The following is an 18,930-nucleotide window of genomic DNA, read 5'->3' as shown; positions in this document are numbered from 1 at the left end:
AGATGATAACTTTGCACATAGGCACTCACCATGTGGAGAAACTCATAGAAATAACAATGAAATCATCCTTCTCTTGTTTTTTCTTGTGTGTGTGTGTCTGTGTGCTGGAGTCTCACCGTTGCCCAGGCTGAAGTGCAGTGGTGCGATCTCAGCTCACTGCAATCTCTGCCTCCTGGGTTCAGACCACGCTCTTACCTCAGCCTCCTGAAGTAGCTGGGACTACAGGTATACACCACCCCATCTAGCTAATTTTTGTGTGTTTAGTAGAGACAGGGTTTCACCATGTTGACCAGGCTGGTCTTGAACTCCTGAGCTCAAGGGGTCTTCCTGTCTCCACCTCCCAAAGTGCTCAGATTACAGGTGTGAGCCACTGAGCCTGGCCTTTCTCATTCAATTTTGACAACAAGGTCATCTTTCAAACTTTGTGACCACGATTCAGAAGTGTACGGGTTACTCACATTATACGTTGACTATGCCATATCCAAAACGCTTGGTATCAGAAGGGTTTAGATTTCAGATATTTTCAGATTTTGGAGTATCTACATCATACTTGCAGTTAAGCATCCCTAATTTGAAAAATCTGAAATCTAAAATGTGCCAATGAACATTTCCTTTGAATGTCATAGTGCTCAAAAAGTTTCAGATTTTGTAGCATTTCAGATTCTGGATTTTTGGATTAGGGATGCCCAATCCTTATTATCAATCTGGCAATTCTAATCTTACCAAGTAGCATAAGCTTATCAGCACTTCTCTGTGGGTAACATGAGAAAAAGATGCCCCAGCTCTGCTTAGCTGAATGCTCACAGCCATGCACTCAGGAAGAACAGGACCTGAAGATGAGTAAGGACAATGGAGCAAGCCTCTGCCACCCTTGCTAAGAGAACAAGCTGTGAATTACTAATGGGCAGGCATGCAGATACAGTGAGTGTATTATGGCCAAGTCAGAATAGCGAATTCAACAACCATGGGGCGGGGGCCCATTCACACCCAGCACAATGAAGTCACTGTGGGAAAATCCACCAAATCTCCTTACTGCCAACATTTTCAAGGTACTTGGTCACAGTAATGCCACTTTTACAGTAAATCTTCTGAACATCAGAAACCTAAATAAACTTTTTTTTTTTTTTTTTTTTTTTGGGTGTAGAGACTGTATACAAAGATCTTGGGAATGAGGCTCGATTTGAGTTTACTTTACTAAAAGCTGTGCAAACATGAGGAAGTCTCTGACCCTTTGTCGCTCTAACCTAGTCACTTGCAAAATGTATGGTCCAAGCCACATCAGTGGTTCCCCAAGCTGGCTACGTATCACAATCTTTTGCGGGAGGGTTCCTGCTATTCTCTTTGGCTCTTTTTATTATTATTTCATACGGAGTCTCACTCTGTCACCCAGGCTGTAGTACAGTGGTTTGATCTTGGCTCACTGCAACCTTGCCTCCCGGGTTCAAGTGATTCTCCCGCTTCAGCCTCCTGAGTAGCTGGGATTACAGGTGCATGCCACCACACCCAGCTAATTTTTGTATTTTTAATAAAGACAAGGTTTCAACTTGTCTTGGCCGGATTGGTCTCGAACTCCTGACCTCAGGTGATCCGCCAGCCTCAGGCACCCAAAGTGGTGGCATTACAGGCATGAGCCACCGCACCCAGCCGGCTCCTCTTTATTTTATTATTACTGTTTGAGACAGAGTCTTGCTCTGTCACCCAGGCTGAAGTGCAGTGGTGTGAGCATAGGTCACTGCAGCCTCAGCCACCCACCCCAGCCTCCCAAGGGACCACAAATGCATGTCACCATATCCAGCTACATTTATTCTTATGTTTAAAGAGATGGGGGTCTCACTATTTTGCTCAGACTGGTCTCAAACTCCTGAGCTCAAGCAATCCTCGTGTCTTGGCCTACCAAAGTGCTGGGATTACAGGTATGAGCTACCGTGCCTGACCCCTCATTGGCTCTGCTTTGCACAAGTCTCCATCTCATCTTCAAGGCCTGGTCTCCTACAATTAGGTCGTCAGTGAGTCAATGAATCCATCTGCCTCCCCAGCATCTGCTGCCTGCTCTCCTTCCCATCAGCCGCTCCACACTCACACGTGACCACATGCTGTCTTCTGTTGCTTTGTCCTTGTATCTGGTGTCTTTTATCTCACTAGTTCTTAAGCTGCTTGTGGTTGGGACCATTTCTGGTTTCTTTCTCATACGGCAGTCTGACTTAGCAGACTGTTTTTATATATACATTAGGCAAACGATAATGCTATTTAGCATGCACTGTGCTCAGCTGACCACTACTCAACTGCAGGCTGTGACACACTTGCTCTGTTCACCTCTCCTGTTCTTGTATGGGGTATTGCCTCTTTCCCCAGGATGCCTACCAGCTGATGTGATACATTGTGCCACTGCATGAGCTATTTGGGTAAATAAACGCATAAGGGCACATTCAACACTGATTTGCTCTCATTAGTATTGGTTGACCCACAGGGTCCCCAGGCCCCTGCCTTGACCCAGCTAAGAGGTCAAGTTCACAGAAAACACTGCTGTTACAGGGAAGGGTGAGCTGGTGCTTTCTGACCTCTGCTCCAATGTGAGACACCAGATCTCAAATCTCACTTGGGTTCTTTTTTTGTGAGATGGAGTCACACTCTGTTGCCAGGCCGGAGAGCAGTGGCATGATCTCGGCTCACTGCAACCTCTGCCTCACGGGTTCAAGAGATTCTCCTGCCTCAGCCTCCTGAGTAGCTGGGACTACAGGCACCTGGCACCACACCCTGCTAATTTTTTGTAATTTTAGTAGAGATGGGGTTTCACCATGTTGGCCAGGATGGTCTCTGATCTTCTGACGTCATGATCTGCCCACATGGGCTTCTCAAAGTGCTAGGATTACAGGCGTCAGCCACCTCACTCAGCCCTCACCTCGGTTCTAAGCAGTGGAATGGGGAAAGAGTAGGGGTTTGGACTGTAGGATGTGATCTGAAAGGCAGAGACAGGGGCAAATCAGGATGAGCTCCCAAAGGCAATCCAACCAAACTCTTCGAGCAGCAAGGCACCAAGCAAGGCCAGAGAGAGGCCCCTGAGGCCCCAGGACAGAGTGGACAAGCTGGGAATGCGGGACGAGAAGTGACATGAGAAGGTCTGGGCAGACTCCCCAGGGCAGCAACTTAGCAGCTGCCCACCTGCAGCCGGCTGTGTGGGTGGGAGGGTGGGTAGGAGGGAGCCCAGCCTGGAAACCAGAGGCAGACCTTTGACAACTTCATTTTGCTCTTTTATAAATGTGCCATTCTACACAACTATATACTAGAGGACACACAATTTCCCGTTTTACATCTTATCCTTTACTCTTTTTTTGCTCCCTCCTTGGACGTACCTTTCAAAATTGTTTTATGTCTATTTTACATATTCAAATTCTTGATCAAAAACGATCATGCTGCCAACACACCAGTTTTCACTTTTGAGCATGAAATTCCAGACGTCACCCACGTGTACACATATTTGTCAAAGGAAGGTTTCACTCATAAAATACATCACTGGTACCATAAGCAATTCTCCATTTTGTAAGCCTCTCCCAAATTAGCATCGAAAACTCTGTGATATTCCTATTGTCTTTGGTTGGATGCACTAGCTTGACTGTATGGGGATCTTCTTGCTATATGTTAATGCTGGGTAACACATCTGGGATAATCAATCCTAGACTTACCGGAAGTGCTCAAGAAATGAAATGTTTTCTTGAATGAAACGGTTTTTTGGCTTTTATAAATATTCAGTATAGGTAGAAACATTTTTAAGTAAGAGTTAGCAGAAAACGTTTTCCCCAAAACTACATGTGCTTGAACCCATGTTCCTCACCCTAACGACTAGATCAATTAGCAATGGCCGATCTAGAGAACCTTGGGACCGTTAGTATGCGCGTCAGCGAGCCCTCCACAGTGCTACGGACATAAAGAGTTTGTAGGGGATTGAGACATACATCTAAAACATTTCTTAAAACAAAATACCTGGGCCAAGGCAGGCGGATCCCCTGAGGTCAGGAGTTTGAGAAAAGCCTGGCCAACATGGCAAAACCTCCTTTCCACTAAAAACACAAAACTTGGCTTGTAACCCCAGCCACCTGGGAGACTGAAGCAGGAGAACTGCTTGAACCTGGGAGGTGGAGGTTGCACTGAGCCGAGATCATGCTACCGCCTGACAGAGCAAGACCACATCTCAAAAAAACAAACGTGTGGAAAACTGGCTGATTTCTTGGGATTTACCTCCTTTCGGTACAGTACGGTAGACAGAAATAGTACATCGATATTGAGACGGCTTACCATGTGTGCCAAGAGCTTTACATGCATGACCTCATTCTATCCTGAGATAGCACAATGAGCCCAGTTCTATTATTACCCTTCCCCCACCCATGTCCTGAACGGAACCGAGCTGTGTTTTTCGGCAGCCTGAACTCTGTCAGAACAGTAAGTACGCTGGGGGGAAGTCTTGCTTCCTGCTGCCTCCACCCATCCATCTCTGGGGAAATACAACAGGGCCTGGAGCTGGTGCCAGTGAGTCTGGAAAGAGAACACTCTGCCTTCAACTTTGATTACGTTTTGTAGTTGTCATTTCTGGGGTAGACGACCAATTAAGCCAAGTATTAGCATTTGGGGTGGTGTTTCCTTTTGACTGGCCACGGCAAATGAGACCGCAATTGGACCCATGCTCCGACAAGAATGAAGGCGAAGTGAGAGCCTCCTCGTCTTCATCTGTTCTGCTCAGAAAATAAAATAAAACGAGCTTGGGAGGAAAGTGAGTTCGAATAGAAAAGACACCGGCATAATGACATGAATACATGTCAGTGTACTGAACTGTCTACTTAAAAATGGCTCAAGTGGTAAATTGTATGTTCTGTGTGTTTACCAAAAATATAAATTATTGAGGGGGGAAAAAAAGAAAACGTTCTCAGTGTAACATCAGAGCGTTGTCTGCAATATTTACCAAAGTCTGTGAAGATTCTTTCTCAGCGGTGGGATTCTTCTGTTGATCAACACTTGAGATCTTTCTCTTTCCCTTTTAACACGCCTTCCAGACTCTTCCTCCAGACGCTGGCCGGGGTGATGAGCCTGGCGGGGAGCCCACTCTCTGCACCTTCGGCCCACCCTCCCTTTGTGTGGTCTGTGGGTGGAGTAAGCCACTGCCAACTGTGGCCAAATGAAAACCCCATACCCTCCCATCTCTTTAAAAGCTATTTATTGTTTTCAGAGGAACAAACCATCAAAGAGATCTCCTGTGCCCCACGCACTCCTCCCAAATCCCAGTTCTTACAAAAAACGCTAACATCCGACCAGATACCACAGACGCATCCTGAAAGACAGTGGCTGGACCCGTACTTCCCAGGGAGCAGGACCAGGCTTTATTACGTCAGTTTATCTTGTTTTTACTGCTGCAGTGTTGTTGCTGACAACCCAGCTGAAGTCTCCAACATCTCCCTGTTCCTACCAGCATTGATTTATTATATTTAAGCCTTTGTCCCAACCCACCTCTTCTAAGTTTCTTCTTGTTTTCTACCCTGGCTCAGCGTGGTGCCAAGAATTCTCCTGCTCTAAACCCTGGAAATGTATTATGATGAAATTAAAGAAATGAAATGTGTGCAGAGAAGATGGAAATGCATCATGTTGATCTCACAGCAAAGCTTATTCAGATATTCCAGAATATTCTTCCATAATTTTTTAATATTATCAACAAAATGAAAGTAAAAATTTTAAAAATTATTGCAAAAAAGCTTGATGTCCAAGAATATATCTGAAGACCCCACTTTGAGGCCGGGCGCGGTGGTTCACACCTGTAATCTCAGCACTTTGGGAGGCCGAGGTGGGTGGATCACCGGAGTTCAGGAGTTTGAGACCAGCCTGAGCAATGTGGTGAAATCCTGTCTCTACTAAAATAAAAATTAAAAAAAAAAAAAAAAAAGCCGGGTGTAGTGGTATGCGCTTGTAGTCCCAGCTACCTGGGAGGCTGAGGCAGGAGAATCACTGCAACCCAGGAGGCGGAGGTTGTAGTAAGCTGAGATCACACCACTGCACTCCAGCCTGGGTGACAGAGTGAGACTCTATCTCCAAAAAAAAAAAAAAAAAACCCAAACAAACCATAACCCAGTTGGAGTGAAATAGATATGGGGCACAGGGAGGAAGAAAGTGTATGACTGACACAGGAAGAGACACTGTCTTTCTTCTGAAGGCAGCGAGGAGTGCTAACCCTCACACTGGTTTACATTACTCTGTGTTTTCTTTCTGTCTCTCTGCTTCCCTCCCTCCTCCTCTTTCCCTCTCTTCCTTTCCCTCTCCTTTCTTTCTTTGACAGTCTCACTCTGCTGCCCAAGCTAGAGTGCAATGGCATGATCTCAGCTTACCGCAGCCTCCATCTCCCAGGCTCAAGTGATCCTCCCACCTCAGCCTCCCAGGTAGCTGGGACTATAGGCAAACACCACCATGCCTGGCTAATTTTTGTGTCTTTTTTTTGTTTTTTTTTTTTTTTCCCACAGAGACAAAGGTTTGCCATGTAGCCCAGGTTGGTTTCAAACTTCTGAGCTCAGTGATCCACCTGCCTCAGGTTTCCAAAGTGCTGAGATTACAGGTGTGAACCACCCTGCCCAATCACACATTTTGTATGTATACATATTTAAAAGACTTTAAATCCTCGAGTCATAATCGCCTTAGGCTTTACTCTAAATTTTTGTGGCCAACAAGGCCCTCCACGGTCTACCTCACCTCCCGTCATCTCTTCTCCTAACCTCCTTCCCACTCCCCGCCTCTGACCGCCAGTCTCACCCACCTGCCCTCTATGCTCCAGGTGCTATACGCTTTCCCACTCCTAGGTACTTCCTTCAAACTCTTCTCTCTTTCTGGAATTTCCTTATATTCTTTTACACCCCTTTTTTTTTTTTTAACCCAGGGAACTCTTAGCTTTCAGATATTAGCTTGAGTTTTCTCCACCTTGACACCGTACCTCTGTTCACAAGGCATTCACACAACATCGCTCATTTAAATGTCTTCCGTTAAGATTAAAAGATCTATGGGATATAGAGATTGTGTCTCTTTTGCTCACCATCTTATTTTCTCCAGCATCTGCCTGGCAGGGACCGTAAACAAAGCAGATGCTTAAAAATTGTTGGAAGAAAGAAACAGGGCGGAGGAGTTGAGAACCAGAGCGTTGGACAAATGGTACTGCTGTCGCAAACAGTGTCTTGGCTGTTTCCATTCTCAAACAGAGGAGATGTTTATGGGATCTGGGACGGACTGAGTGGACGTAAAAGTGGAATCAATTTCAGCACCTAAAAATACAGTCATCAGCATATTTCTATCAGCCTCGAAAGGATCAACTACACTGTTCAAGGTGGCCGCTGTTCTTGAAAGACCCAGCAGAGAATGGAAGCAGGAATGAATGTGTCCCTGTGTGGGTATATACACTTATAAATATCTACTCCCTTTTTAAAAATGTGTTTGTTGGGGTGAGCATGGTGGCTCACACTAGTAATCCCAGCACTTTGGGAGGCCCAGGGAGGTGGTGGGTGGATCACTTGAGGTTGGGAGTTCAAGACGAGCCTGGCCCACATGGCAAAACCCTGTCTCTACTAAAGATACCAAAAAATTAGCCACACAAGGTGGTGTATGCCTATAATCCCAGCTACTTGGGAGGCTGAGGCCTCCCAAGAGTCACTTGAACCCAGGAGACAGAGGTTGCAGTGATCGTGCCACTGCACTCCAGCCTGGGCAAGAGCAAGACCCTGTCTCCAAAAATAAATAAACTAAAATAAAATGTGTTTGTTGGTAAACTGAGTTTTCTACTGCTTAAAGTACAACTTGAAACCATGGCCACTGCGTAGCCGGAAAGGGTGAAAGGACCACAGGCCTAAGTGTGCAGGTATTGTATCCACTCAGTTCTCATGGGGAATGTTTCTGCTTTTTCTGGTGAAAGGAAGATAGTTGGAGCACAGCTGAAACCTGCCATCTAGTGGACCTTCCTATGACAGGGTTTTGCAAGGCAAAGGAAACCAGCATTGCAAAACAGCACATCCCTCAGTTACACTCTTTGGATGGATCTCTTCTCTCCAAATAGCCCGGTGCTATGTTTTCACACTCTGGCATCCAAAGAGTTCCCCTAGATCAATGTGGAATTGCAGCCACTTTCCACTCAAAGCTATTCCAGCCAGAAAAATCGATGTGCCATTCTGGGTAAGTATATGCTTTTCATTTCTGTTTTGAATCTTTAGAAAACAGATTTATTCATTTAGTCTAGTCTGTAACTTTAAAACAAAGTCAACAATTAATCTATCTTGCCGGACGCTACCTCCATCAGACCAACAGTGTACTGTGATCTAAATTTATCCCACCAGACATATCACAGAGCTCTGGAGTGGGGCGGCCACTCTGCCTCGGGAACCAGGGCGCTCAAGTTCTGGGACCCGTGCAGCCACCTGCCAGCTTGCCACTCTGGACCAGACACTTCTCCTCTACGACTCTCAGTTCCCTTACCTGTCAAAAAGTGGGGCTTCCTCAAAAGACGACATATACACGGCCAATATGCACATGAAAAAAAATACTCAACAAAACTAATCATTAAAGAAATGCAAATCAAAACCACAATGAGATACCCTCTGACATCAGTTAGAATGGCTATTAACCAAAAGCCAAAAATAACTGATGCTGGTAAGGTTGTGGAGGAAAGGAAATGTTTCCACACTGCAGGTGGGAATGCAGATTCATTGTTACTGTGCAGAGTTTGGAGACTTCTCAAAGAACTGAGAGCTACCATTTGGGCCAGCAGTCCCATTACTGAGTGTATATCCAAAGGAATATAGATTGTTCTACCATAAAGGCGCAAGAATTCAAATGGTCACTGCAGCACTATTCACAACAGCAAAGACATGGAATCAACCTGGATGCGAATCAATAGTAGACTGGATAAAGAAAATGTGGTATATACACATCATGGAATACTACACCGTCATAAAAAAGAATGAAATCATGTCTTTTGCAGCTGGAGGCCACCATCCTAAGTAAACTAATACAGGAACAGAAAACCAAACACCACACGTTCTCACTTTTAAGACAGAGCTAAACACTGAGTACACCTGGACACAAAGATGGGAATAATAGACTTGGGGGCCCACTTGAAAGTGGAAAATAGGAGGAGGCTGAGGACTGAGAAACTACCTATTGGGCACTAAGCTTATTACCTGGGTAATGAAATAATCTGTGCACCAAACCCTCGTGACATGCAATTTACCCTTGTAACAAACCTACTCGTATACGCGCTCAACCTCAAAAAAAGGAGGGGCTTAAGCATAACCACCAGAAGGTTCTGTATTAGTCTGTTCTCACACTGCTAATAAAGACATATCTGAGACCAGGTAATTTATAATGGAAAGAGGTTTAACTGACTCACACTTCCACATGGGCTCACAATCCTGGTGGAAGAGCAAGTGATGTCTTACATGGCAGCAGGCAAGAGAGAATAAGCGCCAAGAGAAAGGGGTTTCCTCTTAGAAAACCATCCCATCTCATGAGACTTATTCACTACCATGGGGACTGTATTGGGGAAATGCCCTCATGATTCAGTTATCTCCCACTGGCTCCTCCCCATCCCACAACACCTGGGAATTGTGGGAACTACAATTCAAAATGAGATTTTGGAGGGGAAACAGCCAAACCCTATCAGGCTCTGAGACAATGAGGATGGATCTAGATGGACCATAGATATGAAATACATGTTGTTTGCCTAGCAGACTCACCTCCCAATACAAGCAGGGCGCACATCAGCACTCAGTAATTATCTGTCAATGTTGAATGAATAAAGGAATAGGAACAGACTTCTGACATGTGCCCTAAACCCCGGGGAAGCCAAAATGTGAGCTCTGGTATGTGTCAGACGTTCTAGGTCAGGCGTCCCCAAACTATGGCCTGCGGGCCGCATGCGGCCCCCTGAGGACATTTATCCGGCCCCCACTGCACTTCAGGAAGGGGCACCTCTTTCATTGGTGGTCAGTGAGAGGAGCACAGTATGTGGCAGCCCTCCAACGGTCTGAGGGACAGTGAACTGGCCCCCTGTGTAAAAAGTTTGGGGACGCCTGTTCTGGGTGCTAGGAATCTGATGATGAACCACAGACGTACTGTTTGCCCTCAAGGAGCTTATTCTTTTATGAGGGAAAAAGGACACATAACTCAGATTATAAACAATTAAATAAATCAGCAGTAATATATTCATATTCCAGATCAGGAAACTGTGTTCTAGGAAAACATGATCACAGATCACTTTGCTGGTGAGTGATAAAGGGAAGAATCAAATCCAGCTGTGCCTCAGCCTCTGACATCTCTGTTCCATAACATTCTGTCTTTATTCTCATAGCAGGAAGCATGTACAATAACACATTTATCCTTACTGAGTAAACGGCATGCTTTCTCTGTGTTAGACATATGAACCATGAGAGCCAGTTATTTGTATATGTTTATAATTGCACTATTTATGAGAGTAATAACCTCAAACAGCCGCAAGCCGGGAACCAGGTAAGAAGACAGTGCTGTGTTACTGATAGAATACCACACCGTCAACAAAACCATAGGCAGATCTACATAAAAATCTACATGAAATTACTGCAGGTTAGAACAGGTTAACTTAATCAAATACTGCTTTCAACACATATTTTCCCAAATCCCAAATTCACAGCGGAGTGGGTCCTTAGAGATCATGTTGTTTTACAGGCTAAGGAACTGAGGCAGTGTCCTTGCTAAAACACCACTGTGAAAAATCAGTAGCAAGAGACGGATTTCGGCATCCTTCAATCCAACAGAGATACCAAATTATGTTTAGGTGACATGAATGTTTCTTTCTTGATACTGTCTTTTAATCGTTTACCAAAATATTTCATGCCTTGATGAGTAAGGCCAGATCTATTAATTTATTCAAGTATTTAATAAGCGACTATGACATTCTTAGCACTTTGAGAAGACCAAATGTATACTGCATTTTTCTCTACTTGGGCATTTTACTTTCTAGGACTCTAAAAGTTCATTAAACCTCTTTCTTCTTCACACATTGCTCTCTCTGTTGACCTGCTTTTGTAGCTGAGTGTCAAGAACATCTCACGACTTAGTGGGAAAAGACCAAGTAGTCAGAAGATTACATCAGGATAAATGTGGTCACGCTTACAGAAAGCCACCAATATTGGTTAAAACTACAAGGCTTGGCAGGGCGAGGTGGCTCACGCCTGTAATCCCAGCACCTTGGGAGGCCAAGGTGGATGGATCACTTGAGGCCAGGAGGTTGAGACCAGCCTGGCCAACATAGTGAAAATCCATCTCTACTAAAAATACAAAAATCAGCCAGATGTAGTGGTGTGTGCCTGTAGTATCAGCTACTTAGGAGGCTGAGGCACAAGAATCATTTGAACACAGAAGGTGGAGGTTGCAGTGAGCTGAGATCATGCCACTGCACTCTAAGCTGGGCAACAGAGCAAGACTGTACCTCGAAGAAAAGAAATATGATTGAGAACAACTCAATGAATTCTGATTGTTTTTTTTTTCTCCCTTATTTTGTATAATAAGGACCTCCTGGGAGTTGTGACTTAACACAGAGGAATAAGTCTATGGTTAGGAATTTTTAGATCATATAGTCAGGTAGAGGAAATGCCTGGCAAGCTCTGGTGCTCTTTAAATGTTACTAACTTGCATAGACTATTGTTTATGCATTTTTCATTTGTGGGCCGGGCATGGCAGCTCATGCCTGTAATCCCAGCACTTTGAGAGGCTGAGGTGGGTGGATCACCTGTGTCAAGAGTTTGAGACCAACTTGGCCAACATGATGAAACCCCATCTGTACTAAAAATACACACAGAAAAATTAGCTGGACGTGGTGGTGGGTGACTATAATCCCAGCTAGTTGGGAGGCTAAGGCAGGAGAATCGCTTGAACCTGGGAGGCAGAGGTTGCAGTGAGGCAAGGTCGTGCCACTGCACTCGAGCCTGGGTGACAGGGTGAGACTCCCATCTCAAAGAAAAAAACAGCAAAAAACTCAGGAGGCTTTGTGGGATGAAGACCTGGGGAGCATCCAAACTCAACACTGTCACAGCCCTGAAAAGAACTCATTCTATGGAAAAAAGAAAACACAGAATGAATACTTCTCTATCCAAAGGCACCATGTTCTGGGAACGATGTCAAGAGTCCATTTCTTGAATCTCTGGTGTGAAATAAATCATGAAAACTAGACGTTTTTCACATTTTTTCACATTTCATAAAGTTTTGGAAGCCCACATCTGTCATTACTGTCCTCTAAGGCCCTTGCTGTGCTTTGAATGAACACTATTTAATGTTAAAAAGTCAAAATCTGTTTTTTTCAGATGCTGAGTATTTCTCTTCAGATTAATGCTCACTCGACTTGGAGTCTTTAAAATGTTTTTAAATATGTTTTAATATATCATTTAAATATATTTGCAAATACTCTTAGAAAATGCCAAATCTTCAAGTATGGAATCCTCTAAACTTAAGATGCTTTGTCTAAGTCAAAGACTAAATATTCAGAATTTAAATTATATCAATTTTGTTTTTTTATAAAAAGTATATGAATCCGACTTTGGTAAATAAAGTCATTTAAAACGTATGCGGTAAATTTCACTTCTGGGTATACACCAAGCAGAATCTCTAAGAAATATATGCACACCCATGTTGATTGCAGCATTCACACTTGCCAGAAGGTGGAAGCAGCCTAAATGTCTATCGCTGGATGATGGATTAAAAAATGTGGTCTAGGCCAGGCACAGTGGCTCATGCCTGTAATCCCAGCACTTTCGGAGTCCAAGGTGGGCAGATCACTCGAGGTCATTGAGTTTGAGACCAGCTTGGCCAACATGGTGAAAGCCTGTCTCTACTAAAAATTCAAAAAGTAGCCAGGTGTGGCAGTGCACACCTGTAATCACAGCTACTCCAGAGGCTGAGGCAGGGGAGTCACTTGAACTCGGGAGGTAGAGGTTGCAGTGAGCCAAGATCTCACCACTGCCCTCCAGCCTGGGTGACAGAGCGAGACTCTGTCTCAAAACAAAACAAAACAGGCCAGGTGTGGTGGCTCACACCTGTAATCCCAGCACTTTAGGAGGCCAAGGAGGGTGGATCATGAGGTCAGGAGTTCGTGACTAGCCTGACCAACATGGTGAAACCCCATCTCTACTAAAAATACAAAAAAACTAGCTGGGCATGGTGGTGGGCGCCTGTAATCCCAGCTACTCAGGAGGCTGAGGCAGGAGAATTGCTTGAACCCAAGAGGTAGAGGTCGCAATGATCCAAGATAGCACCACTGCACTCCAGCTTGGGCAACAAAAGCAAAACTCAGCCTCAGAAAAACAAACAAAAACAAACAAAACAGACATAGTATAGGCTGGGCATGGTGGCTCACACCAGTAATCCCAGCACTTACGGGAAGCTGAGGCGGGCAGATCACTTGAGGTGAGGAATTTGAGACCAGTCTGGCCAACACAGTGAAACTCTGTCTCTACCAAAGATACAAAAATTAGCTGGATGTGGTGATATGTGTCTGTAGTCCCAGCTACTTGGGAGACTGAGGTAGGAGAATCACTTGAACCCGGGAGGCAGAAGTTGCAGTGAGCAGTGATCACCCCACTGCACTCCGGCCTGGGTGACAGAGCAACACTCTGTCTCAAGAAGAAAAAAGTAGTATATACATACAATATTTCTCAGCCTTAAACAAAAAGGAAACTGCTTTATAAGCTGCAGTATCAAAGAACTTTGAGGACATGATGCTGTGAGAAATAAGCCAGTCACAAAAAGACAACTACGCTGCATGCTCCATTTATACGTGGTACCTAGGGTAGTCAAACTCATAGAAAAGACAGTAGCGAAGTGACTGCCAGGAAAGAGTGCCAGGAGACAAGGATTTCAGTGGGCACAGAGTTTCAGGCATCCAAGATGAAAACATTCTAGAGGTCTCTTATACAACAATGTGCACCTATAGTTAACAATACGGTACACTTCAAAATTATTCTTTTTTTCTTTTTTTTTTTAGATAGTCTCACTCCTGTTGCCCAGGCTGCAGTGCACTAGTGTGATCATGGCTCACTGCAGCCTTGACTTCCCGGGCTCAGGTGATCCTCCCACCTTAGTTTCCCAAGTAGCTGGGACTACAGGCATGTACCACGAGTCAAAACAGTTAAATTTTTTTTTTTTTTGAGATGGAGTTTCGCTCTTTTTACCCAGGCTGGAGTGCAATGGCGCGATCTTGGCTTACCGCAACCTCCACCTCCTGGGTTCAAGCAATTCTCCTGCCTCAACCTCCTGAGTAGCTGGTATTACAGGCATGTGCCACCATGCCCAGCTTTTTTTTTTTTAATATATATTTTTAGTAGAGACGGGTTTTCACCATGTTGACCAGGGTGTTCTCGATCTCTTGACCTCGTGATCCATCTGCCTCGGCCTCCCAAAATGCTGGGATTACAGGCTTGAGCCACCATGCCCGGCCTAAAATTTTTTTTTCAAACAAAATTTCACTCTGTTGCCCAGGATGGAATGCAGTGGCGCTGTCTCAGCTCACTGCAAACTCCGCCTCTCGGGTTCAAGCAATTCTCTACCTCAGCCTCCCGAGTAACTGTGACTACAGGTGCTCACCACCACACCTCGCTAATTTTTGTATTTTTAGTAGAGACAGGGTTTCACCATCTTGGTCAGGCTGGTCTCAAACCCCTGACCTCGTGATCCACCCGCCTCGGCCTCCGTAAGTGCTGGGATTACAGGCCTGAGCCACTGCGCCTGGTCTTTTTTTTTTTTTTTTTTTTTGCCTTTTTAGTAGAAATGGTTTTGCCGTGTTGCCTAGGCTTGTCTTGAACTCCTGGGCTCAAGCGATCCACCCACCTTGGCCTCCCAAAGTGCTGGGACTACAGGTACGAGCCATTGTGCCTGGCATTCAAAATTATTAAGAGGGCAAATCTACGTTATGTGTTTTTTACCACACAAATATATGTAGTATTAAGTCTTTCCAGATTTGTTCCAAGCAGAATATCCATACATTCTCAATTACACACATGCACTTCAAGTGTGGAGGGGCAAACAGGAAGAATGGATTCACTTTCTCCCTCCCTCTCCACTCCCTATGCAGCCCACTGAACCTTAAGAATGACTCTATCCTAACATATCCAAGATGCTAGAGGGTCAAGGCAGAATAAAAATGTGAAAGATGTCTTAATACAAGAGGATAAGAGAGATAAGTAGACGGATTAATATTACTTATACGCGTATTTTATTTATTCTCCAAGGCGTGTGTGTAGGGGTGTGTGTGTGTGTGTGTTTTTGAGAAGGGCAAATGTATCAGGGGTGCTTGTCAGTCAATCATTCAACAGAGAAAGCTAACCGCCAACCACTCAGCTAAGTCTCAGTGAAAAAGACAGATGTTAACAGAAAATAAAAGCAGTAAGTGTGAAGAAAGCTGGCAAGAGGGAGCATCAAGTGCTGTGGGAACGCACAGCTGGGGAGGCCTGCATGGGTTTCCCAGACAAAGTGATGCTCGGGCTGGGGTTAGCCCAGAGATGAGGGGTCCAAGAGTGATCCTGGCTATGAAAGCAGCAAGCTTTAAGGTTTCGGGAACCTGGTGCTTTCGAGAATCTCACAGGAGCCCAGGGCAGGGAAAGCAGTGACTGACTGAGAGATTAGAGGTGACTCCGGAGAGATGGCAGAGGTCAGGGAGGGTCTCACTGTCATGTCAGGATGTTGGACTTTATCCCCAAGGGAACCCACTGAGTGATGAGTAGGGGAGCCACATGCTCCACTCTTTTTTTTTTTTTTTTTGGAGATCGAGTCTCGCTCTGTCACCAGCTCACTGCAACCTCTACTTCCTAGGTTCAAGTGATTCTCCTGCCTCAGCTTCTGGAGTAGCTGGGACTACAGGCACACACCACCATGCTCAGCTAATTTTTTGGTATTTTTGGTACAGACAGGGTTTTACCATGTTGGCCAGGATGGTCTTGATCACTTGACCTCATGATCCACACGCCTTGGCATCCCAAACTGCTGGAATTACAGGTGTGCGCCACGGCACCCAGCCCACTCTGACTTTCAAGTGTTGCTCTAGCTGCAGTGAGAAGCCCTAGCCCAGACATGGTGACTACAGCATCAGAGACGGGAGAGCTGGTGAGACAGGGGACAGTGACTCCAGGAATGGAAAGCAGACAGATTTCCATACCTGGAAGAAGGCTCGATTTCTATGAATAGGAAATAGAGTCGTATATTGGGCTGGTGCAAAAGCAATAGTGGTTTTTCATCATTACTTTGATGGCAAAAGCCATGATTACTTTTGCACCAAACTAACAGAATTTTGAAATGTAAAAGTGAAGGCTGAATTGGCTTAATTCGGTGACCGATTGGATGTAGAGAATGCGGGAGAGAGGGAGGAGGCACGGATGCTTCCCATCTTCTGGTTGGATAAACAAGTGGGTAATGACGTCCTTGAGGGAGATGAATTTCTGCAGAAATGGAGTTTGTGTGGAAATATGAATATGTTATGAATGTGCAGAGTCTGCAATACCTGCCCTCTGCAGCCCTTTTTTTTTTTTTTTTTTTTTTTTGAGACTGAGGCTTGCTCTGTTGCCAGGCTAGAGTGCAGTGGCATGATCTCGGCTCACTGCAATCTCCACCTCCCAGGTTGAAGCGATTCTCCTGCCTCAGCCTCCCAAGTGGTTGGGACTTCAGGTAGCTGCCACCATGCCCAGCCAATTTTTCTACTTTTAGTAGAGATGGGGTTTCACCATGTTGGCCAGGATGGTCCCGATCTCTTGATGTGCCTCCCAAAGTACTGGGATCAGAGATGTCAGCCACTGCGCCTAGCCTGCAGCCTTTCTTTCTCCCCTTCTAGTCATTTCAGACAACATCTGATATTTCACCACTGTTATCCACTGTATTTCTCCATTGTACACAGAAATAGGGTTGGAATGAATCTTCGAGATGATTTCACCCCCTACCCTTCATTCTACATGTAAGAAAACTGAGACCCAGAGGAGTTTAGGAGACTTCGCCAAGGTGCACAGGACTCTAAACCGATACACGCCTCCCTAATCACAGTCTGTGCTCAGGTTCCCCCGAGCTCCCTGGGAAGTACATGTTTCTTTCTTTCTTCTCACACTTGCCGCTTTCACCAACTTAACCACACTTCCTGGTCCAGAAGCCCAGCCTCCTGAAGGTACTCATTCAAACATGGGAAATCATTGGTCATCTTACCAGCTGAGGCCTCTGAATACAATAATCATAGATTTATGAAAGTAAAAATAATCAGGAGCAGTTGAAAAGTAGTTGAAGTTGATAATCTGGTCAAGTTGCTCACAGAAATCTCCTGTTAGGCCATTTTAGTTTTCATTATGATTACTTTAAAAACAACATAAAACATTGAGTCCATTAATTTAATTTTTTTTTTTTTTTTTTTTTTTAAGACAGAGTCTCGCTCTGGAGTGAAGCTGACTCAGGCTGCAGTGCAGTGGTGCAATCTTGGCTCACTGTAACTTCTGCCTCCCAGGTTTAAGCGACTCTCCTGCCTCAGCCTCCAGAGTAGCTGGGATTAAAAGCGTGTGCTACCACATCTGGCTAATTTTTATTTCTTGTATAGATGGGGTTTCACCATGTTGGCCAGGCTAGTCTTGAACTCCTGGCCTTAAATAATCTGCCTGCTTAGGCCTCCCAAAGTGCTGGGATTACAGGCATGAGCCACTGCACCTGGCCACACAATATGAATTTTTAAACATCTATCTCTATGCATAATAGTTTTCTATAAAATTTTGGCTTCCCATAAAATTTTACTCATCATACATTTAAAATTGTCAGATGGTTTTATCACATGGCTTCCTACAAAATTCCACTCTTTCAACCAATGTTGGTAGGATTTGCAATTTTTTTTTTAACTGGGTAAAGAAATAAAATCTATGACTTTTGCTCTTTGAGCTTCTATGTTTATAATCTATGAGAGTAAAATGGTACATGTCAGAAACAATGTGTAATAATAGTTAACTCCAGGCATGGTTGCTCACGCCTGTAATCCTAGCACTCTGGGAGCCCAAGGCGGGAGATCACCTGAGGTCGGGAGTTCAAGACCAGCCTGACCAACATGAAGAAACCCCGTCTCTCCTAAAAACACAAAAATTAGCTAGGTGTGGTGATGCATGGCTGTGATCCCAGCTACTTGGGAGGCTGAGGCAGGAGAACTACTTGGACCTGGTAGGCGGAGGTTATGGTGAACTGAGATCACACCATTGCACTCCAGCCTGGGCAACAAGAGCAAAACTGTCTCAAAGAAAAATAAAATATAAAATAAAAATAATAGTTAATAAGGGTTTTTGTTAACTATTACAAATCCTCAACCCTATACAGTTAAAAACAAAAACAAAAACAAAAACGCTTACCTGAGGCGAGAGTCCTTAAAGGTGTCAAGATACGCAGGGTAACTCCATCCAATTTTACTGCCTTTACATCGAAGCTCTACAGTTTGTCCGGCCAGCAGACTCAGGGTAGCGGCGGGTTTCTGGAAGCGACCTTTATCCAGCACTTGCATCATGATAGACTGTGTCTTTGGTGTTGAATACGTGGAGTCCCTGTCCTTTATTTTAGGAATTTTGGGCTTCACCTTCTTGTTGGTGGGTTTGATTCTGTTCTCCCCTGGTTCTTTCGGACGCTTGTTCTTGGGAGGGTGTTGGCCAGTAACTGCACAAATGCAAGGAGGGAGAAATGGGCTAGAGTAACAGCATCCTCAGAATATTTGAGGCCAAGAACTTTTTTTCTTTTTTTGAGACAGATTCTCACTCTGTTGCCAAGGCTGGAGTTCAGTGGTGTGATCTCAGCTCACTGCAACCCCCGCCTCCCAGGTTCAAGTGATTCTCTTGACTCAGTCTCCCAAGTAGCTGAGATTACAGGTGCCCACTCCCACACCCAACTCATTTTTGTATT

The 18,930-nt window shown here is 44.8% G+C and overlaps 1 protein-coding gene across 1 annotated transcript in view; it reads right to left on the bottom strand.

Moving 5' to 3' along the window:
* Window positions 1-18,930, bottom strand: part of PDGFRL (platelet derived growth factor receptor like) — a 65,116-nt gene that overhangs the window by 29,580 nt on the left and 16,606 nt on the right. The window contains exon 2 of the mRNA XM_003935563.3: window positions 18,390-18,687. Coding sequence (XP_003935612.2) covers window positions 18,390-18,687 — 298 coding nt within the window. The remainder of the gene's footprint in view (window positions 1-18,389; window positions 18,688-18,930) is intronic.

This window comes from Saimiri boliviensis, chromosome 13 (assembly GCF_048565385.1).
Source record: "Saimiri boliviensis isolate mSaiBol1 chromosome 13, mSaiBol1.pri, whole genome shotgun sequence".
Taxonomy (NCBI): Eukaryota; Metazoa; Chordata; class Mammalia; order Primates; family Cebidae; genus Saimiri; species Saimiri boliviensis.
This window is presented reverse-complemented; position numbering and strand designations above follow the sequence as displayed.